A 23,218-nucleotide genomic window follows, 5' to 3' on the forward strand; every position below is an offset into this window, starting at 1 on the left:
AACCCGGGAGGCGTGAGCCGAGATCACGCCACTGCACTCCAGCCTGGTGACAGAGCAAGGTTCCGTCTCAAAAAAAAAAAAAAAAAAAGAAAGAAAGAAAATGATCCTCAACCTCACTCATAAATCAAAAACTATGCTGAGAGTCACTAGATTTATGACAAAGGTGACAGTGCAGTGTGAAAAAGATAGTTTTTTCAATAAATGGTGCATGGTCAGTTTGCAGCTATCCATAAAGAGAAAAATTAATATTGATGCCTACCTTCACCAAACAAAAAAAAAAAAATCAGTTCCAAGACGGACTAGAGATTTAAATGTGAAAAGCCAAACAATAAAGTTTTTAGAAGAAAATATAGGAGACTCTCTTCCTGCCTTAGGATAGAAAGATTCCTTAAACAAGATACAAAAATTGCTAACCATAAAGTGAAAAAAAAGATACACTGGACTACATCAGAATAATTTCTGTTCAATAATTTAAAAAATTAAGAGTGGGCCGGGCACAGTGGTTCGTGCCTGTAATCCCAGCACTTTGGGAGGCCGAGGCAGGTGGATTACCTGAGGTCAGGAGTTCGAGACCAGCCTGGCCAACATGGTGAAACCCCATCTCTACTAAAAATACAAAAATTAGCTAGACGTGGTGGCAGGCACCTGTAATCCCAGCTACTCAGGAGGCTGAGGCAGGAGAATCACTTGAACCCAGGAGGTGGAGGTTGCAGTGAATTGAGATTGTGCCATTGCACTCTAGCCTGAGTGACAAGAGCAAAACTCCGTCTCAAAAAAAAAAAAAAAATTAAGGCCGGGCGCGGTGGCTCAAGCCTGTAATCTCAGCACTTTGGGAGGCCGAGGCGGGTGGATCACAAGGTCAGGAGATCGAGACCACAGTGAAACCCCGTCTCTACTAAAAATACAAAAAATTAGCCGGGCGCGGTGGCGGGCGCCTGTAGTCCCAGCTACTCAGGAGGCTGAGGCAGGAGAATGGCGGGAACCCGGAAGGCGGAGCTTGCAGTGAGCCGAGATCGCGCCACTGCACTCCAGCCTGGGCAACAGCGTGAGACTCCGTCTCAAAAAAAAAAAAAAAAATAAGAGTGATCAGTATCTTAGTATTCCATACAGAGTAGAAGATATCTGCAATACACGTATCTAACCAAGTACTTGTTTTCAGAATATACAAAGAATTTCTACAAATTAAGAAAAATACAACCCAAAGATAATTGAGCAAAACACTTACACAAGTGCTTTATGAAAGACAATATCCAAAATTCCAATAAACCAGTCATTGGAAAAATATAAATTAAACCATAATGTGATACAACTACACACCCACCAGGATGATTAAAATGAAAAGATAGACAATACCAGATATGGAGCAACTAAAACTTTTATGTAATGCTAGAGGGAAAACTGGTGCAATCACTACGAATAACTATATAGCAATATTTACAAAAACAGAACCATAACCCAGCAATTTTACTGCTAGGTATATAAAATAGAAACGTATATATATGTTCACAAGATATACATACAAGAAGGTTCACAGCAGCACTATTCTCTTTTATTACATATTTTTAACTTATATGCAGGAAAACTCATTCTTTGTGGTGTATGGCTTTGTGGGTTTTTTTTTTTTTCCCCCGAGAAAGTCTTGCTCTGTCGCCCAGGCTGGGGTGCAGTGGTGTGATCTTGGCTCACTACAACCTTTGCCTCCCAGGTTCAAGCAATTCTCCTGCCTCAGACTCCGGAGTAGCTGAGATTACAGGTGCATGCCACCACGCACAGCTAATTTTTGTATTTTTTTTTAGTAGAGATGGGGTTTCACCATGTTGGCCAGACTGGTCTCGAACTCCTGACCTCGTGATCTGCCCACCTCAGCCTCCCAAAGTGCCGGGATTACAGGTGTGAGCTACTGCACCCGGCTGGCTCTGTGGGTTTTGACAAATACACGGAGTCATGATTGACCACCAAACTCATCAGAGAGAAGAGTTCTACAAGCCTGTAACCCCGGCATTTTGGGAGGCTGAGGCAAGTGGATCACCTGAGACCAGGATGAGACCAGCCTGGCTAACATGGCAAAACCCTGTCTCTGCTAAAAATACAAAAATTAGCCAGGAGAGGCCAGGCATGGTGGCTCACGCCTGTAATCCCAGCACTTTGGGAGGCCAAGGCAGGCAGATCACGAGGTCAGGAGTTCAAGACCAGCCTGGCCAACACAGTGAAACCCAGTCTCTACTAAAAATAAAAAATAAATAAATAAATAAATAAATAAATAAATAACTAGCGAGGCGTGGTGGCAGGCACCTATAGTTCCAGCTACTTGGGAGGCTGAAGCAGAAGAATCACGTGAACCTGGGAAGCAGACATTGCAGTGAGGCGAGATCGTACCACTGCCCTCCAGCCTGGGTGACATAGTGAGACTGTCTCGAAAAATAGAAAAAGTAGCTGGGTGTGGTGGTGGTGGCACATGCCTGTACTCCCAACTACTCTGAAGGCCGAGGTGTGAGAATCGCTTGAACCTGGAAGGCAGAGGTTGCAGTGAGCTGAGATCGCACCATTGTACTCCAACTTTGGCAACAGAACAAGACTCTGTCTCAAGAAACAAAAAAAAGAACCAGAAACTAGAAACGTCTACAACAAAACGGATTGTGGCATATGCAGGTAATGGAATGGTATACAGTAATGAGGAAGAATGAACTACAAATATATGTAACAAAATGGATGTCTCTCACAAACATAATGTTAAGCTAAAGTAGTAAGACACAAATGACTATACATTTACATAAAACAGCCATGCTGTAGCATATAACAGTACTTTATTCCTTTTTAAGGTTACAACATGCCTGAACCTTGAAAACATTATGCTAAGTGAAAGAAGTCAACCACAAAAGACCACATAGTATATTATTTCATTTATATAAATGTTCAGAATAGACATAGACAGTAGATGAGTGGTTGCTTAGGGCTAAGGCAGGGAAGAATGAGGAGTGACTGCTAATACGTATGGGGTTTCTCTTGGGTGATGAAAATGTTCTAAAATTGATTGTGGTCATGGTTGTACATCCCAGTGAATACAGTAAAAACCACTGAATTGTACACTTCACATGGATGAATGTTATGGTATATGAATTATATTTCAATAAAGTGTTTTCTAAATTATGCTGATTGTGCTGGCTTGGATTCTTTGGTTTTCTTTCTTTCTTTTTTTTTTTTTTTGAGACAGAGTTTCGCTCTTGTTGCCCAGGCTGGAGAGCAATGGTGCAATCTCGGCTCACTGCAACCTCTGCCTCACAGGTTCAAGCGATTCTCCTGCCTCAGCCTCCCAAGTAGCTGGTACTACAGGCACGTGCTACCACTCCTGACCTCAAATGATCCACCTGGCTTGGCCTTGAATCCTCAAACATCTTATTCTACCTAAAAGCAGAAAGATTACTGGGGTCTTGTCAAAAGGACACAGGAGCTCACCTGGAAAGGCTCTAACTGGCCAAAGACAGGGAGATATGAACATCAGGAAGAATAATGACTGTAAAGGTACGACATACAAAAAAATATATAGAAAGAGTAAATGTAGGATATAAGGCCAGTCACAGTAGCTCACATCTGTAATCATCCTAACACTTTGAGAGGCCAAGGTGGAAAGAATGCAAAATGTAAAAAGAATATAAAATGGTAAGCCACTCTGGAAAAGTTTGACAGTTTCTGAAAAAGTTAAATCCTCCCCTAAATACCATAACTAGGTATTTACCCAAGAGAAAGAAAAGCACACATGACCACACAAAAACTTGTATACAAATGTTTACGGCAGCATTATTCATCATAGCCAAAAAATGGAAATAAAATGACCATCAACTAGTGAATGGATAAACCAATTGTGGTATACCCATACACTATAATGTTACTCAGTGCTATGGTCTGAATGCTTATGTTTCCCCAGAATTCATCATATGTTGAAATCTAATAGCCCAATGTGACAGTTTTAGAGATGAGGCCTCCAGAAGGTGTTTAGCTCATGAAGGAAAAGTCCTCATTAATGGGATTAATGCCTTTAGAAAAGAGGCCAGAGACCAGGCTCAGTGGCTCACGCCTGTGATCCCCGCACTTTGGGAGGCCGAGGCAGGTGGATCACCTGAAGTCAGGAATTTGAGACCAGCCTGACTAACATGGTGAAACCCCATCTCTACTAAATACAAAAAATTAGCTAGGCATGGTGGCACATGCCTGTAATCCCAGCTACTTGGGAGGCTGAGGCAGGAGAATCGCTTGAACCAGGGAGGCGGAGGTTGCAATGAACGGAGATCGTGCCATTGCACTCCAGCCTGGGCGACAAGAGCAAAACTCCATCTCAAAAATGAAAAAAAAAGAAAAGAGGCCAGAGAGAGACCTTTCACCCCCTTGGAAGTATTCTTACCAAGAAAACAAAAGCAAACAAAATGAATCAGGGCAAGCCTTTAAATCTACCAGATTAAATGAGAAACATTTTCAATGACACCTTGATGATACAATCAGTCACAATACAAAACAAGGGAAATTCTTTAGAAAAGATTATCTAATTCCTACAAAGAATAAATAGTATATTTAAAAATGTGTGTGTGGTGGGATATAATTAAAGAACTTTAAAAGGCCTATCACCCAAATATAAAGTATGGACTTCTTTTGATCCATATTGTTCTGTAAAAAATATATATATTTAGGTCAGTCACAGTGGCTCACACCTGTAATTCCAGCACTTTAGGAGGCTGAGGCAGGTGGATCACCCAAGGTCAGGAGTTCAAGACCAGCCCGGCCAACATGGCAAAACCCCATCTCTATTGAAAATACAAAAATCAGCCAGGTGCAGTGTCAGGCACCTGTAATTCCAGCTACTCAGGAGGCCAAGGCACAAGAATCACTTGAATCCAGGAGGTGGAGGTTGCAGGGAGCCAAGTTCGTGCCACTGCACTCCAGCCTGGGTGACAGAGTGAGACCCTATCACAAAACCAAAAAAAGAAAAAATATATGTGTATACATATATATATATTTTAGAGATAATTCAGGAAAATTGATTATGAAACAGGCATTAGATGATATTAAGGAATTCTTGTGAGGTTTTTTGTTTTTTGTTTGTTTTTGAGATGGAGTTTTACTCTTGTTGCCCAAGCTGGAGTGCAATGGTGCGATCTCAGCTCACTGCAACCTCCACCTCCCGGGTTCAAGCAATTCTCTTGCCTCAGCCTCCTGAGTGGCTGGGATTACAGGCACCTGCCACCACAGCTGGCTGGTTTTTTTTTTTATTTTTAGTAGAAACGGAGTTTTTATTTTTAGTAGAAATGGGGTTTCACCCTGTTAGCCAGGCTGGTCTCGAATTCCCGACCTTAGGTGATATGCCCACCTCAGCCTCCCAAAGTGCTGGGATTACAGGCGTGAGCCACCACACCCGGCCTGTTATTTTTAATGTGCTAGCAATATATTTTTTTTCCAGTCCTTGTCTGTTAAAGACATGATATGAAAGTATTTGCAGGTGCGTTAATAACCAGCCGGGCAACATGGTGAAACCATCTCTACCAAAACTACAAAAAATTGGCCAGGTATGGTGGGGCATGCCTGTGGCCCCAGCTACTTAAGAGACTGAGGTGGGGAACCACTTGAGCCTGGGAGGCAGAGGATGCAGTGAGCCAAGATCACACCACTGCACTTCAGGCTGGGTGACAGGGTGAGACCCCATCTCAAAAAAAAAAAAAAGTTTTTGCAAGTGGAATCATATGGTTTCTGAGATTTGCTTTCAAGTACTATAGTGTCCACATGCACATACATACACATACACAAACTGGCAAGAAAAAGAAAAAAGAATGACAACATTGGGCATGGTGGTTCACATCCATAATCCCAGGGCTTTGGGGAGGCTGAGGTGGGAGGATCGCTTAAGGCCAGGAGTTCAAGACCAGCCTGGGCAACATAGTGAGACCCTATTGCTATGAAAAACTAGCCAGGCATGGTGATGTGTGCCTGTGGTCCCAGCTACTTGGGAGGCTGAGGCAGGAAGACTGATTGAGCCCAGGAGGTCGAGGCTACAGTAAGCTGTGATCACACCACTGCACTCCAGCCTGGGTGACAGAGCAAGACTCTATCTCGGGAAAAAAAAGAAAAAAAAAAAAGAAGAATGACAAAGTGTTGATAATTGTTGAAATCAGATCTTGGGTATATGGGGGTTCTTATACCATTTTCTCTACTTTAGTGTAAGTTTGAAAATTTCCATAATAAAAAGTTTTTATTTTTTAACTAAAAGGGGATCTAGAGCAATTAATATGTTGGAAATAACAGGATTCAAAGCAACTAACCTCTGTCCTGAAGCAAGGGCAATGGGAGACTGTCCATTGGGGGGCCGAGGATCCTCACATGTCTTCATCTCCACCTCTACCTTATCCAGACACTGAAATAAAAGTCAAGGAGAGCTAAGCATTTACACAAATACACACATAGCACAATGACAGCACAGACTGTGTCATTCATCTCTGTGCTCCAGAGCCTAGTCAAGTGCTATACCCACAGTGGGCAGACAATCAATATTTACTGAATGAATGAATGAATGAATGAATGAATGAATGAATGAACGAATGAACGAACAAACTAAAATGCAAGGAGAGTCCTCATTTTCCCCCTTCCATTTCCATTAGCAGCAGAACCTCATGACAAGTACGGGATGAACTCAGAGCAAAAAGATAAAACACAAATCCAAGTTGCAGGAATATTATTGTTCCTGGGGATTCCAGTTTTGGGGATAAAGACACACATTGTCCAGCCTCTGAAGGACCCTCAACTGATAATCGTTCAACAGTCAATCCAAACTAAACTTTTTTTTTTCTTCTTCTTTTTTTTTTTTAAGACAGAGTCTTACTCTTATCGCCCAGGCTGGAGGGTGATCTCGGCTCACTGCAACCTCCACCTCCCAGGTTCGAGCAATTCTCCTGCCCCAGCCTCCCGAGTAGCTGGGATTACAGGCACCCGCCACCACCACACCTGGCTAATTTTTTGTACTTTTAGTAGAGATGGGGTTTCACCAGGTTGGTCAGGTTGGTCTTGAACTCCTGACCTCAGGTGATCTACCCACCTCTGCCTCCCAAAGTGCTGGCATTACAGGCATGAGCCACCACACCCAGCCCAAACCAAACTTCTAATTTTTCCTCTGTCAAGATTTCAAGGAGTGCCAGGCGCGGTGGCTCACGCCCGTAACCCCAGCACTTTGGAAGGCTGAGGCGGGTGGATCACCTGAGGTTAGGAGTTCGAGACCAGCCTAGCCAACATGGCAAAACCCTGTCTCTATTAAAAATACATAATTAGCTGGGCATGGTGGTGCATGCCTGTAATCCTAGCTACTTAGGAGGCTGAGGCAGGAGAATCGCTTGAACCCAGAAGGCAGAGGTTGCAGTGAGCCAAGACCATATCATTGCACTACAGCTTTGGTGATAAGAACAAAACTCCATCTCAAAAAAAAAAAAAAAAAAAAAAAAAGATTTCAAGGGAAAATAGGAAAGTCTAAGGTTAGAGCCTAGGCAGCCATAATTGTTACACTAAAACCGAGAAAATAACTGAGAAGTCCTGGGTCTTGTGTCCCAGTGCTAATCTTATACCACACAGCAGTTCCAGAATAAGCCCAGACAACAGTCACACTGTCTCAGAGAGAAGCTCACAGGGACATAAGGAGACACCCCCCAGTCCTAAAAGGGTTAGCCTATCATTTTCTCCCTCATCTTCTAAAAGCCTACCCTGGCCACCCCCCTTTGATTACTTGCAATCAAGAAAGGTCATTACCAAGCAAATTGGGTGTGTCTTCAACTTTGTCCACTGGATCTGAAAGAGGAAAGCAAAGTCTCAGGGCTGTGGTAGCTGACCCTCCAGAAGGCAGGCCTGCTGGCCGAAGAGAACAGCAGCATTCCGACCCTCATTCTCACCCGGATGGAGGCCCTGTTGCAGTAGACCCGAGTGATGGCTAACCAGGTGGGCAGCTCCAGTACATTCTGTAGAACCTCTTCATCCAGCTCCAGGTTGGTCAGCTGACCCTCCCCTTTCAGGGTGCTCAAGTTGATTTTGTCTGGGGAAAGATTCTTAGTGAACCTGAAAAGAGTAATGATAAGAAGCTATTATTTCCATGGGAATCTGCTAACTGGGTATTACGGCCAAAACACTTCTGAATCTAGAGAAAAGAAAAAATTAAAGAACATTTGTTAAGGCTAGTCAAGTGAAGCAGTGGGAGTGAAGGAACACAGAAATCTGTAACTGGTTGTGATCAATTAGTTGTAAACAACACCGTACTCAGACCAGCCAGAACAAATGTACTTGGACCACACTATCTCTACACCATAAAAGATGTTGTGAGACCTATGATTCTACTTATGATTGTGTCATCATCCTACTAAAGAACCTACGATGAGCATTCTGGGGCAACAGCTGTAGCAATGGCAATGTAGTCTTTCGATATTTCTGAACCCTCACATAAAAACAGACAGAGGGAGCCAGGCACAGTGGCTCACGCCTGTAATCCCAGCACTTTGGGAGGCCGACGCGGGCGGATCACCTGAGGTTGGGAGTCGAGACCAGCCTAACCAACATAGAGAAACCCCGTCTCTACTAAAAATACTAAATTAGCCAGGCGTGGTGGCGCATGCCTGTAATCCCAACTCCTCCGGAGGCTGAGGCAGGAGAATCGCTTGAACCTGGGAGGTGGAGGTTGCAGTAAGCTGAAATCATGCCATTGCACTCCAGCCTGGGCAACAAGAGCAAAACTCTGTCTCAAAACAAAAACAAAAACAAAAAAAAACCAGAGGGCCAGGCGTGGTGGCTCACACCTGTAATCCCAGCACTTTGGGAGGCTGAGGCAGGAGGATCACTTGAGCCTAGGAGATCAAGACAAGCCTGGGCAACATAGCGAGACCCTATCTCCACAAGAAAACAAACAAAAATTAGGCACGGTGGTGCATGCCTGTAGTCCCAGCTACTCAGGAGGCTGAGGTTGAGGCTACAGTGAGCCGTGATCACGACACTGTACTCTAGCCTGAGATGACAGAGCAAGACCCATTATAAAAACAAACAAACACCAGACAGAGCAACTAGATAACAACACAGAAAGTCCATGAATAACATTTAAAACAAAATAGAAGATGAAGTATCCTCATAAATCCCCATAGACAAGTGGGTAGGGCAAAAACATCAACAGCCACAAGACATTAAGTGCTATCCAGCTGTCCAGAACAAAGTGGAGGGAAGCAAAAGGGCATCTGACAACTGAGAACAGAAGAATCCCAAGATAACCAACAACTATTAAATGAAAAGCAATGGGGGCTGATTTGACACAGTAACTGACACTGTCCATTGCAAGGGATCCCTAGTGAGACCCCAAGGAGCTGGAGAAGTCTAGTCCTATAAACTCATGAAACTAACCTTCCCAAGCTCCTTCCTCGGAAAGGACTCCCACACAGAAAAGAATTAAAAATGAGCAAGATAGGGATGACAGAAATGAAGAAAAGAGGTGGTCTAGATAAAAGTAAGGGAGGGGAACAGAGACCTATTATCTCAGGAAGCAAGCTGTTATATTTTTTAGCACTACTTGAAATAACAGAAGAGAGAGCTACATGAAGTTAAGGATGTGAAACAGTAACAGGCTAATTATTGGCTTATTAAAGCAGGGCAAAATGAAATCCCAGACCCCTACACATATCTTTACTGATATGAAAAAAGAACAACCAGTTCTATAGTCTTCCCAAAGAGACTAAACTTGAATGTCATCAAGCCACTGCGTCCGGCTGCTAATTTGAAGGAAATACTGAGGACAGACGAAAATTGCTGAACTACACTGTAAGTGTGCAATCAGCAAAATCTAGACCACAGGAAACTCTATCGGTCAAATGGTCTTGAAATAAAATATTCGCACAGGCCAGTCCTCTCACTGTTCCTCACTGCTCCAGTCCTCCCTCCTGTGCTCTCACCAGCCATTCCCTTTCCCTCCACACCATTATCTGCCATGCAAGGCTGAACTGGAGACTTCTCCCTGAGGCCTTCTTTCCCTCACTGCTGTAACTCACATTAAACTCTTTTATTCTCCATTCCTGGAATCTGTAAGGCATGTTTAGTTCATAATCATATGACAGAGTCTTGGGATGTTCTCTGATTCTCAAACACATAATATAACCACTCCTGCTCAATTAGATTAAGCTCTTCAAGGTAAGGGGCTTAGTCTTGGCCATTCTTCCTAATCCAAATGGTGACCCAACAGAATGCTGGCCCACCTATCTCTTAGCTAACTGCCCTGCTGGCTAACTACTCCCAGTTCCCTTCTCTCATCTTTGTGGCTGGATCAATTTAAGACCAGTTCCTCATAGCATAACCCTCTCTCCTGTAAGACCAACTGTCTAAATTAATCTCACTCCTGTAATTCACTGCTGCTGCCTCTCATAGTCACTATTTTCACCCCAATTATGAATTGTATTTTGTCCACCAAACTTAACTATACTTTGTGTTTACATATATTAGATGCTAACAGTTTAGAGTTACATACCTATATATTTACCAACTTTTTTCACTATATGTATCTTTTCCTTTTACTAAACTGTGTTTTAGTGATTTTGCTTTTCCTTGGACCATAAAATCATGACGTGCCAAAGTTTATCTTTGCAATGTTTTTCTAAAGTGCTTAAGAAGGTACTATGAAAACAGCTCTTTAACAATTTTTAAATGATAGTAAAAATCATTTTTAGAAGTTTGTGAACATGCAAAACAATACTGTATGATATTAAGGGATACACAGGAATGCACTGGCATGATGACAAATTTAGGAAAGTGCTTACCTGTGGGGTAAGGAGAGGGGTCGACAGGAAGCTTCAACTGTATGGATAACGCTTATTTCTCAAGTTGAGAGGTGACTGTATGGCTTTTCATTATGCTACTCCATACCTTTTTGTAGGGCAAATATTTTATAACAAATTTTTCTAAGATTTCTATCAATTGTCTATTTACGTACTTAGTGTTGGGAATGCTATTCCTCCACTAAGTCTCTTTTTTTTCTGAGACAGGATCTCACTCTGTCACCCAGGCTGGAGTGCAGTGGTACCATCATGGCTCACTGCAGCCTCGACCTCCTGGCCTCAGGTTATCCTCCCACCTCAACCTCCCTAGTAGCTGGGACTACAGGCACACATCACTACGCTCGGCTAATTTTTATATTTTTTGTAGAGACAGGGTTTCGCCATGTTGCCCAGGCTGGTCTCAAACTCCTGGGTTCAAGTGATCCACTTGCCTCGGCCTATCAATGTGCTGGCATTACAGATGTGAGCCATTGTGCCCAGCCCCATGGGTCTCTCTTAATCCTACACATCTTGCTGGGCCTGTCAATAATGCATGGTCCTAACCACTTCTTACTCAGGCCTCTTCTCAGGATTGTGTTTGCAGAGAACAGCTTTGAGTAAGGAAATAATCTCTCCCACTAGGACAAAGAACAGGCCTGCTTACCATTTACTATAAAAGCAGTGGATTCCCCAAGCTCAGTGTTCTATTCCTATAACACATATGCAGGCATCCATCTGGACCCATTCGTGTCACTCTCATAGGACTCTGGGGGCAAGGAATGCTGCTTGCTGGGCCATGAAAAATAGGCTGTGAGTAATAAAGTCCTTTGTCTCTGATCCAGAAGTCTTGTGTGTTCTGCCAGCATCCATGAAACAGTAGGAGTTAATAATTAGCTTCTAAATACGGTAAAATAAAATCCCAGGCCCTTATACATACTTCTGCTGATTTTAATTCACTTAAAAAAATTTAATCTACATTTACTGAGTATGAACTAACTCTATTCTCTGAACCAAAAAGACAAGTTTTCAATATATGGTTCTTTTCCTCTAAAAACAACTTGCCACAGAGGGAAGGTGATTATTTCTCTTCCGGAAAGAAATGGCTTTTCAGTCCTTTTCCTAAACAAATGGCTATCTACAAGAAAATAGGACTGGGGTACAAAGGAGAAATAAACTCATCTACATACTTCCTAATAAGACAACAACAAAAGGAAGTAAAGGAAGATAGTGCATGCCCTTAAGAACTCTGAGGAGACAGTCCTGAGAGAAGGGAAAGCAGAAAACAGAACTCAACATTATTTGTAATCACTAGGCACAGGCAGGCTTTCAAGTCTCTTATGTATTTAAATAAAATATTATAATTATTTCCTTCTACTGTCCTAGCAATCCTTCCTCTAATCTTAAGCGGTCCAGAGAAGCCGTTATCAATCCAGAAATTGGGGCGGGACATACTTCAGAAGTACTACTAGTCTTAGAAAGATAAGAATGTTTTAACAAGCAGAACGAGTTTTGAAGACTACAACTACATGTCTCCTCCTCTCCAACCACACAGATTCTGATAAGATGTTACCTTTCTACCCCAGCTGAGAATTCTTGCAGAAATGAGCCACTGTCAGGGATGGGAGTAAGGATCCCTCTGAGAGGCAGGAGTAAGGAGAAAAGGCTGAGAACTACTAAGATAAACTGCTCTTTCGTATAATAAAAAGCCATTTTTATTTTATTTTTTGAGACAGTCTCACTCTGTCATCCAAGCTGGAGTGCAGTGGCGTGATCATGGCTCACTGCAGCCTCAACCTCCTGGGGCTCAAGTGATCCTCCCATCTCAGCCTCCAGAGTAGCTAGAACCACAAGTGCATGTCACTATACCCAGCTAATTTTTTTTTATTTTTTGTAGAGACGGGGGCTCCCTTTGTTACCCAGGCTGGTCTGGAACTTCTGGGCTCAAGCAATCCCCCCACCTCAGCCTCCCAAAGTACTGGGATTACAGGTGTGAGCCACTGTGCCCAGCCACTTTTAAAGAAAAGAAAGTGAGATGGACCTTTTCAAACTGACTACTTCTCTGAAAAAAGAGAAACATACTTCAGATAAAATAAAACATAAACACAGTCAAGAATAAGTTATACTGTTAGCTAGCACTGACATTCTTAGAGTGATTATACTAAGTGCTACGTATCTAATTTCTACGTTGTGTTCTTTGCAAAATCTAACTCTATTTACAGTTCCATATAAATAAATGTATTTTTCAAGCCTTAACAAAAAAAGTATATCAGATTGTATTACATTTCATCCTAACCTTGCCAGTTTTTAGGGCAATGCGTCTCAAACTATGGTCCTCTGATCACATGGATCTTAATTACTTCGGAATGCTTATTTTAAAATGCAGGCCGGGCACGGTGGCTCACACCTGTAATCCCAGCACTGGGAGGCCAAAGTGGACAGATCACTCGAGGCCAGGAGTTCGAGACCAGCCTGGCCAACATGGTGAAATCCCATCTCTACTAAAAAATCACAAATAAAATTAGCCAGGCCAAGGTGGGGCATGCCGGTAATCCCAGCTACTTGGGAGGCTGAGGCATGAGATTCACTTGAACCCGGGAGGCAGAGGTTGCAGTGAGCCAAGTTTGCACCACTGCACTACAGCCTGGGCAACAAAGCGAGACTCTGTCTCAAAAGAAACAAACAAATAACAAAATAATAATTGTATGTCTTTTTGCCCCATAGGCTGGACCAGATCAATATCCTTTTGTCAGCTAAAAGAAAATTTCATTTTTAAAACATAATTTGGCCAGGCGCGATGGCTCACACCTATAATCCCAGCACTTTGGGAAACCAAAGCAGGAGGATCACCTGAAGTCAGGAGTTCGAGACCAGCCTGGCCAACATGGAGAAAATCCGTCTGTACTAAAAATACAAAAATTAGCCAGGCATGGTGACACATGCCTGTAATCCCAGCTACTAGGGAGGCTGAGGCAGGAGAATCACTTGAACCCAGAAGGCAGAGGTTGCAATGAGCTGAGATTGCACCACTGCACTCTAGCCAGGGCAACAGAGCAAGACTCTGTCTCAAAACAAACAAACGAACCAATAAAAAACAACTTATTTTGTACACCCCAAGCGGGAAAAGGCATTATTCTCTGGCCTGGACCAGCAAAACCAAACAACGAATAAAAATGACATTTTACTTTGCACCAGGCACTGAATAAAGGGTCTTCATAACATCTCAATTAATCTTTGCAATATCACACATGAGGTATGCATTATTATCTCCATTGCTCAGAGGAAGAGCATGAGGTTCAGATATGAAGCAGTTTGCCCCAGATGACAGGGCAAGAAGAGGTAGTATGAACCCAGGTGTGCTCACTGGTTTTTACTTCTATTAATATTTTAATATTATGAAGTTTCCCCAAAACACACTTGGCACAGAATAAATTTATAAGGTATCTCAGACGTGGTTGGAGGACATTCTTTCACTTTTTATAATCTACCATACACTGCTTAACCTGTGTAAGAGGAATACATCTAAACTTTTTTGGTAAAGTTAATAGTGTAACTCCATCAAAAACCTTTCTGCACTTCACCAACTCAACCAGATTAACAAACTTTTTCTTAAGTAGGTCCAGGGCTAATTTACCACCATTCCAGCAGTGACACCCAGTCTCTAGCAACATGCTGACAAGAGACCACAGAGGATACTGTGCCATCAGGTCTAAGATTAACAATACAAGCAAGTAATCACCAAAAGCTGAACAACACTAAACAACCAAGAGTTCTTCAAGCACTCGAAGGACTGCTGATGCTGCATGCATGTCTGCTGGACCACCATGAGCGGTTCTCCTGTGACTGTAATAATGATATAACATATATATGCTTTTTCACTTATGAGTTTACTTTTAGGAGTCAACAAAAAATGCATACTGCCTTATTTAAGCTTCTCAAAAAAGGCAGTAAGAATTCTTTAACTGATTTTGCCTGCATTTTAGAGCAATACCAAAGAATAGGTTTTAAAAAAAATAAAAGATGGCCGGGCACGGTTGCTCACGCCTGCTAGTCCCAGTACTTTCGGAGGCCGAGGCAGGTGGATTGCTTGAGCCTAGGAGTTTGAGACCAGCCTGGGCAATGTGGTGAAACCTCATCTCTATTAAAAATACAAGGACTAGTTGGGCATGGTGGCACACCTGTAATCCCAGCTACTTGGGAGGCTGAGGCACGAGAATCGCTTGAACCCGGGAGGTGGAGGCTGCAGTGAGCTGAGATCATCCCACTGCACTCCAGTCTGGGTGTCACAGCAAGACTCTGTCTCAAAAAATAAAAATGATAAAAATAAAAATAAAAGATTTTTTTAAACATCACGTGATCTGTCTGCTTCGGCCTCCCAGTGCTGGGATTACAGGTGTGAGCCACCACGCCCGGCCTGCTTTTTAAAAAATGGGCCTGACTGTTGTTGGGTAGGGTTGGGGAGGTTTGCTTAGCCAAGGAAACCACAGATCTGAGAATTATACAAGAGGCCCAAGTTTCAGCTCTCTCATCACCTGGAGGGGGAAAAAAAAGCTCAAACTCTCTGCCTATAATGGAGTACAACTGGGTTAAACTGCAGCAATGTGATGATAAAACCAATTATTCCAAGTCACCTTCAACTGCCAGTCTAAAATTCACAAACTGCAACCGGATACTGAATTCTTGAGAATCATTATGTTGTATACTTCTCTTTCTACACCCAACAGTCCCTGGCAAAAAAAAAAAAAAAAAAGCATTTGTGTTCCTAATTGAGGACAGTATCATTGAGAGTCCAAGGGCAGCTAAAAAGGCTAATGGCAGCCTGCTATTTATTCCACTTAAAGTATGTGGGAAAACATTTTCTGGCCATCTGTTACTGTTACAGAGTGTAAAAGCTAAGATGAAATCAGGTTGGAAAAACAGATTTTGATCAAGTTTCATTTCTGCCAGAGGACTGCAATCTGCCAAAGAGACTACAGGGAAAGGCTCTCAGATATCTTTGTGAAAATGTACCACAATGTTGGGAAGTGAAAATTCTTAGATTTGCAGATTCTCAGAATTTCAGAGCTAGAAGGAATCTTAAACAATTGTTTAGTCCAAATCTACATTTGCCAATGAGGAAACAAATGGCCAAAAAGTTTAATGACCAAGACTCACAGCTAGCCAGTGGTAAAGATGGAACTAAGTAAATAACAGAAATGGGACTCAACCCAGCATTCACTCAACTCTCACAACACCCTGCCCTCTGTAATTCAGAATCTTTTATTGCGAATAATAGGGTCAATAAGTTGCAACAGTCAGGCGGCTTCAGCTCTGAGAAATTGAACCCTCCTGGGAGAAATAAAAAAGTTCACAAATACACTTTGCTTCCTTCACCATTTTTTCCATTGAGGAGGTGATCACAGCCAGAGCCTTGGCTTCTAAGCTTCCTACCCAAATCTACAGCAAAATATTTTCACTGCTAAGCCACACCACAGGCTTCTCTTTAAACAAAGATATAACACAACACTGAAGCAGTTGATTTGGATAGCAGGATTCTCTCCATCATCCAAACAAAACAAATCAATCACTAATATAGCTAATGCTATTTCATCCCAGATAATCTGATAGAATAAGCCATTCAATCTCAGAGATTTGTCCTAATAGATTTTACTCTCAAAACTTCTTCATTGGCCAGGTGCAGTGGCTCACACCAATAGTCCCAGCACTTTGGAACTGCTCGAAGCCAAGAGTTCAAGACCAGCCTGGACAACAAAGCGAGACTCTGTCTCTACAAAAAAAAAAAAAAAAAAAATTTAATTAGCTGGATGCAGTGGCTCATGCCTGTAGTCCCAGCTACTCAAGAGCTGGGGTGGGAGGATCCCTTGATCCTTGGAGGATGTAGTGGGCTATGATGGTGCCTCTGCACTCCAGCCTAAGCAATAGAGTGAGACTGTGTCTCTAAAAAACACTGCGTGACAATATTACATGCCTTTCTTAGGAGAAAATTCTTTACTTCTAAATTTTCATTTGTTGTTTACAATGTTGGGTTTTTTAACTGTTGTGTTATTTAAGGTGCAATTTCCATACAGTGGCTCATCTTTCATCTTTTTTTTTTTTTTTTTTTTTTGAGACGGAGTCTCACTCTGTCGCCCAGGCTAGAGTGCAGTGGTTCAATCTCAGCTCACTGCAACCTCCACCTCCCTCCTGAGTTCAAGCAATTCTCCCTGCCTCAGCCTCCCAAGTAGCTGGGATTACAGGCACCCGCCACCACGCCTGGCTAATTTTGTATTTTTAATACACATGGGGTTTCACCATGTTGGCCAGGCTGGTCTTGAACTCCTGACCTCAAGTGATCCTCCTACCCTGGACTCCCAAAGTGCTAGGATTACAGGCGTGAGCCATTGTGACTGGCTTAACTCTTTTTTCTTTTTTTAAGAGCTAGAGTCTCACTCTGTTACCCAAGCTGGAGTACACTGGCACAATCACAGCTCTCTGTAATCTCAAACTCCTGAGCTCAAGTGATCCTCCCTCAGCCTCCCAAGGAGCTAGGACTACAGGTGCACTCCACTACACCCAGCTGAGTTTTTGTTTGTTTACTTGTTTTTGAGACGAAGTCTCACTCTGTTGCCCAGGCTGGAGTGCAGTGGCACGCTCTTGGCTCACTGCAAACTCCACCTCCTGGGTTCAAGCAATTCTCCCGCCTCAGTCTCCTGAGTGGGTGGGATTACAGGCCTGCATCACCATGCCCAGCAAATTTTTATATTTTTAGTAGAGACGGGGGGTCTCACCATGTTAGCCAGGCTGGTCTCGAACTCCTGACCTCAAGTTATCCACCCACCTCAGCCTCCCAAAGTGCTGGGATTACAGGTGCCTGGCCTTTTTTTTTTTTTTTTTTAACATTTTCGTAGAGATGGTCTCAATATATTGCCATGGCTGAACTCCTGGCCTCAGGAGATCCTCCCATTTCAGCCTCACGAAATGTTGAGATTACAGGCGTGAGCCATCGCACGTGGCTATGACTCATATCTGAACTTTCTATTTTGTTCATCTGACCTATATATACTTATGCCAATACCACACTGCCTTTAATACTGCAGCTTCATTTTAAGCATTAAGAAATCCTTTGTGTTCATTTGTTCAGATTATTCTGACCATTCTAGGTCCTTTTCATTTCCATATAAAATTTCAAATCAGCCTGCCTATTTCTGTTTTTTAAAAAATCTGCTGAAACTGATTGGGATTGCAGTGAATCTTAGCTCAATTTAGGGAGACCTGACATGTCAACAATAATGAGCCTGTCCCTGTCCCTGAACATCATACATATTGAATGTTTATTTGCATTTCTCTAGACTGCCAATGTCGCCACGTACAGTCTATGTTTGTGTAAGTTTCAATAAATTTGATAAAAGTTTGGAAAAACTTTTGGAGATTTGTGACAACTTGAAAAAACTTGCAGACAAACCTCATAGCCTAGAAATATTTTTTAAATTAAGGTTAGGTACATCATGAATGCATAAAATATATGTAGATACTAGTCTATTCTATCATTTACTATCCTAAAGTTTATACAAATCTATTTAAAAAGTTGAAATTTATCGAAACTTAAGTGCACAAATACTTACAGAACATACATGACACCATTTGCAGTTAGGAGAAATGTAAACAAATATAAAGATGCGGTACTAAATGGTAACTGGCCAGGCACAGTGGCTCACACCTGTAATCACAGCACTTTGAGAGGTCCAGGCAGGAGGATTGCTTGAGCCCAGGAGTTTGAGATCAGCCTGGGCAACATAGTGAGACCCGTCTCAACAAAAAAACAAAATAATTAGCTGGGTGTGGTGGCACATGACTGTGGTCCCAGCTACTCAGTAGGCTAAGGTGGGAGTATCGGTAGAGGCTGCAATGAGCGATGATCGTGGAATGCACTCCAGCCTGGGTGACACAGTGAGACCCTGTCTCAAGTAACTACTAAATAATCATAACTGCATAAAATTAACTGTAGACGGCCGGGCGCGGTGGCTCAAGCCTGTAATCCCAGCACTTTGGGAGGCCGAGACGGGCGGATCACTAGGTCAGGAGATCGAGACCATCCTGGCTAACACAGCGAAACCCCGTCTCTACCAAAAACACAAAAATTAGCCGGGCGAGGTGGCGGCGCCTGTGGTCCCAGCTACTCGGGAGGCTGAGGCAGGAGAATGGCGGGAACCCGGGAGGCGGAGCTTGCAGTGAGCTGAGATCTGGCCACTACACTCCAGCCTGGGTGACAGAGCGAGACTCCGTCTCAAAAAAAAAAAAAAAAAAAAAAAAAAATTAACTGTAGAACATACTATACTGCTGTAATAATGTTGTAGCCACCTCCTATTAATACTGCAGTGAGCTCACGTGTTATGAGGATCTGCTTAAAACGTTGTCTTATGTCATCTCAGCAGAGCAGTTCATCTCTCCAATAAATTGCATATTGCAGTAAAAAAGTGATCTCTTGTAGTTCTTGTGCACATTTCGTGATGCTTAGTGTAATACTGTAAACCCTGAATAACATCATGGGACCCACACGAAGTGCCACTAGTGATGCTGGAAATGCTCCCAAGAAGCAAAGGAAAGTCACGACATTATAAGGAAAAGTTTAATTGTTTGATATGTTCTATAGATTGAGATCTGCAGCTCCGGGTACCTGCCACTTCAGAAAGATGATTCATCTTGTAAACAGATGATGTAAACTTGTGGAATGCATAGATTTAGTATAGTACTGTAAATGTACTTTATCTTCCTTATGATTTTCTGAATAACATTTTCTTTTCTCTGGCTGACTTTATTGTAAAAATACAATATATAATACATATACAAAATATGTGTCAATGAACTGTTTGTCATCAGTGAGGCTTCCAGTGAACAGTAAACTATTAGTAGCAAGTTTTTGGGCCAGGCACAGTGGCTCATGCCTACAATCCCAGCACTTTGGGAGGCCAAGGCAAGTGGATCATATGAGGTCAGGAGTTGGAGACCACCCTGGCCAACATGGTGAAACCCCATCTCTACTAAAAATACAAAGATTAGCCGGGCATGGTGGCACACTCCAGTACTCGGAGGCTGAGGCAGGAGAATCGCTTGAACCCAGGAGGCGGAGGTTGCAGTGAGCTGAGGTCGCAACACTGCACTCCAGTCTGGGCAACACAGCAAGACCCTGTCTAAAAAAAAAAAAAAAAAAAAGTTTCTGGAAAGTCAAAAGTCATACATGGATTTTCGACTATGCATGGCGACTGGTACCCCTAAACCCCACTATTGTTCAAGGGTCGACTGTCTTTCATTAAGAACTTATTAATCTTTGTTCACAATGAATATTGATCTGAAGTTTTTGTTTTTGAGACAGAGTCTTGCTCCATTGCTCAGGCTGGAGTGCAGTGGTGCAATTGCTGCTTACTGCAGCCTCAACCTCCTGGGCTTAATCAATCCTCCTGCCTCAGCCTCCTGAGTAGTTGAGACTAGTGGCATGCGCCACCACGCCCAACTAATTTTTTAATTTTTTGTAGAGACAGGGTTTTGCCATGTCGCCCAAGCTGGTCTCAAACTCCTGGGCTCAAATGATCCTCCCTCCTCAGCCTTCCAAAGTGCTGGAAATACAGGGCTGAGCCACCAAACCTGGCGGTCTGAAGTTTTCTTTCCTTATAACATCTTTGTCATGTTTTTCTTACCAAGGTCATGCTGAATTTATCAAACAAGTTTGGAAATATTTATTTCCTAAAATAATTTCTGTAAAATGGGTATTATTTATTTCTTAAATGTTTAAAAGAAATCACCAATGAAACTATATGAGCCTTTATTCAAATAATTTTGTGCGTTTCACTTAAGTTATTGAATTTATTGACAAAAAGATGTTCAGGCTAGGTGCAGTGGCTTACACCTGTAATCCTAACACTTTGGGAGGCTAAGGCAGGATGGTTCTTAAGTCCAGGAGTTTGAGGCCAGTCTGGGCAACATGATGAAACCCTGTCTCTAAAAAAAATTTAAAAATTAGGCATGATGGCATGCACCTGTAGTCCCAGCTACTGGGGAGGCTGAGGTGGGAGGATCCCTTGAGCCCAAGGGGTCAAGGCTACAGTGAGCAGTGACTGTGTCACTGCACTCCAGCCTGGGCAACAGAGTGAGATCCTGTTTCAAAAGAAAACAAAAAGATGTTCATCATATCCCTTAACATCTTTTTAACATCTGTAAGATCTATAATGATATCCCCTCTTTCACCGCTGACAATATTTATGTTTTCTCTCTTTTTTCCTTGATCAGTCTTGCTAAAGGTGAACTAAATTCATTAATCTTTTCCAGAAACAAAACAAGTTTTGGTTATATTAATTCTCTGTTTGCCCTGCTTTTAATTTCACTGATTTCTTTTTTTTCTTTTTTTTCTTTTTTTTTTTTTGAGACGGAGTTTCAGTCTTGTTGCCCAGGCTGGAGTGCAATGGCGCGATCTCGACTCACTGCATCCTCCGCCTCCCAGATTCAAGGGATTCTCTTGCCTCAGCCTCCTCCAGAGTAGCTAGGATTACAGGTGCCCACCACCATGCCCAGCTAATTTTGTATCTTTAGTAGAGATGAGGTTTCACCATGTTGGTCAGGCTGGTCTCGAACTCTTGACCTCAGGTGATCCACCCACCTTGGCCTCCCAAAGTGCTGGGATTACAGTCGTGAGCCACCATACCCAGCCCACTGACTTCTATTCTTATTATTAGACAGAGTCTCACTCTATTCCCCAGGCTGGAGTGCAGTGGTGCCATCTCAGCTCACTGCAACCTCTGCAGCCCATGTTCAAGCGATTCTCCTACCTCGGCTTCCCAAGTAGCTGAGATTACAGGTGCCTACCACCACACCCAGCTAATTTTTTCTATTTTTAGTAGAGACGGGGTTTCAACACGTCGGCCAGGCTGGTCTCGAACTCCTGACCTCAAATGATCCGCCCACCTCAGCCTCCCAAAGTGCTGGGATTATAGGCGTGAGCCACCACACCCAGCCTACATTTTTTATTTTGACAGATATTCCCATATTTCTTTCATAGACATGATATGGATTTACATTCTCAACAAATCTAACTCATTGCATATATTTCCCACACCCATGGCAGCTGTCTAGCCCATGACTTGCAGCACTCTCATTTACCGCCATTCCAATACTGGGCCAGTTGAAAGGACAAGGATTCCCCAGAGGTTCTCTTTTCTTAATTCTCAACAGTAGCCTTGCTGAACATTCTAATTCCCTCCTCTAAGCACAAAGACTTGCTAAAACCTACCCTGTTTAACTGAAGTCCTAATAACCTGTTTGGCTTGAGCCAGTCTTCTTTCCTAGAAGTGAATACCTTCAGGCCAGGCGCAGTGGCTCACACCTGTAATCATTCTAGAATTAGAACTCAGAGCTCCTCAGTGACTCTATCTCAGAGATAGCAACCCTCTACCCGCTTTCAATTATTTGACCATTCAGCTCCCATAGTGGTTAGGGCCCAAATTCTTTCCCTACACTAGTCCTGAAGATACTATACCTCTTGACTCACGTATTGGCATGTCTCACTTTGTTAGGAACATTTCTTGTCATCCTAACAGTTCCCTTAACTTCCTTTACTTCCATTTCTTGACAATTCCTAAACCTACATCTAGGACAATAATTGATAAACTGTGAATATTAGACTCCTAGTGTTAAAACCTACATGCAGGCTCTAGATTACCCCAAGTGAAAATGTACTTGCTAATGCTCAGAAAAGGAAGGCCTATTCCACTAACAGGCATTGCTTATTATTCACTATTGGATAAGAATAAGTTATCTGCCAGGTGCAGTGGGTCATGCTTGTAATCTCAGCACTTTGGGAGGCCGAGGCAGGTGGATCACTTGAGGTCAGGAGTTCGAGACCAGCCTGGCCAACATGGTGAAACCCTGTCTCTGCTAAAAATACAAAAATTAGCTGTTTGTGGTGGCAGGAGCCTGTAATCCAGCTACTCGGAAAGCTGAGGCAGAAGAATCGCTTGAACCAGGAGGAGGAGGTTGCAGTGAGCCAAGATTGCACCACTGCACTCCAGCCTGGGTAACACAGCAAAACTCCATCTCAGGGGAAAAAAAAAAAAAAAAAAGAATAGGTTATCCATGTTACTGCCTCAAACAGCTATTTAGAGAAGTGTAGCATGTATCTTTGAAAATTGCCCAAGGAGGCCGGGCGCGGTGGCTCACGCCTGTAATCCCAGCACTTTGGGAGGCCGAGGCAGGTGGATCACAAGGTCAGGAGATCGAGACCACGGTGAAACCCTGTCTCTACTAAAAATACAAAAAATTAGCCGGGCGCGGTGGCGGGCGCCTGTAGTCCCAGCTACTCAGGAGGCTGAGGCAGGAGAATGGCGTAAACCCAGGAGGCGGAGCTTGCAGTGAGCCGAGATCGCGCCACTGCACTCCAGCCTGGGCGACAGAGCGAG

At 43.0% G+C, this 23,218-nt stretch overlaps 1 protein-coding gene across 2 annotated transcripts in view; it reads right to left on the reverse strand.

Moving 5' to 3' along the window:
- Nucleotides 1-23,218, reverse strand: part of BLTP3A (bridge-like lipid transfer protein family member 3A) — an 83,181-nt gene that overhangs the window by 43,732 nt on the left and 16,231 nt on the right. For both annotated transcript variants that reach the window (XR_013416470.1, XM_015136171.3), the window contains exons 2-4: nt 7,914-8,076; nt 7,774-7,812; nt 6,303-6,394 (exon numbers count right to left, since the gene is read on the reverse strand). Coding sequence is in view for 1 of the 2 variants with exons in the window: in XM_015136171.3 (XP_014991657.3) it covers nt 6,303-6,394; nt 7,774-7,812; nt 7,914-8,076 (294 nt within the window). In the remaining variant the exon portion in view is untranslated. The remainder of the gene's footprint in view (nt 1-6,302; nt 6,395-7,773; nt 7,813-7,913; nt 8,077-23,218) is intronic.

Source organism: Macaca mulatta, chromosome 4, assembly GCF_049350105.2.
Source record: "Macaca mulatta isolate MMU2019108-1 chromosome 4, T2T-MMU8v2.0, whole genome shotgun sequence".
Lineage (NCBI taxonomy): Eukaryota > Metazoa > Chordata > Mammalia > Primates > Cercopithecidae > Macaca > Macaca mulatta.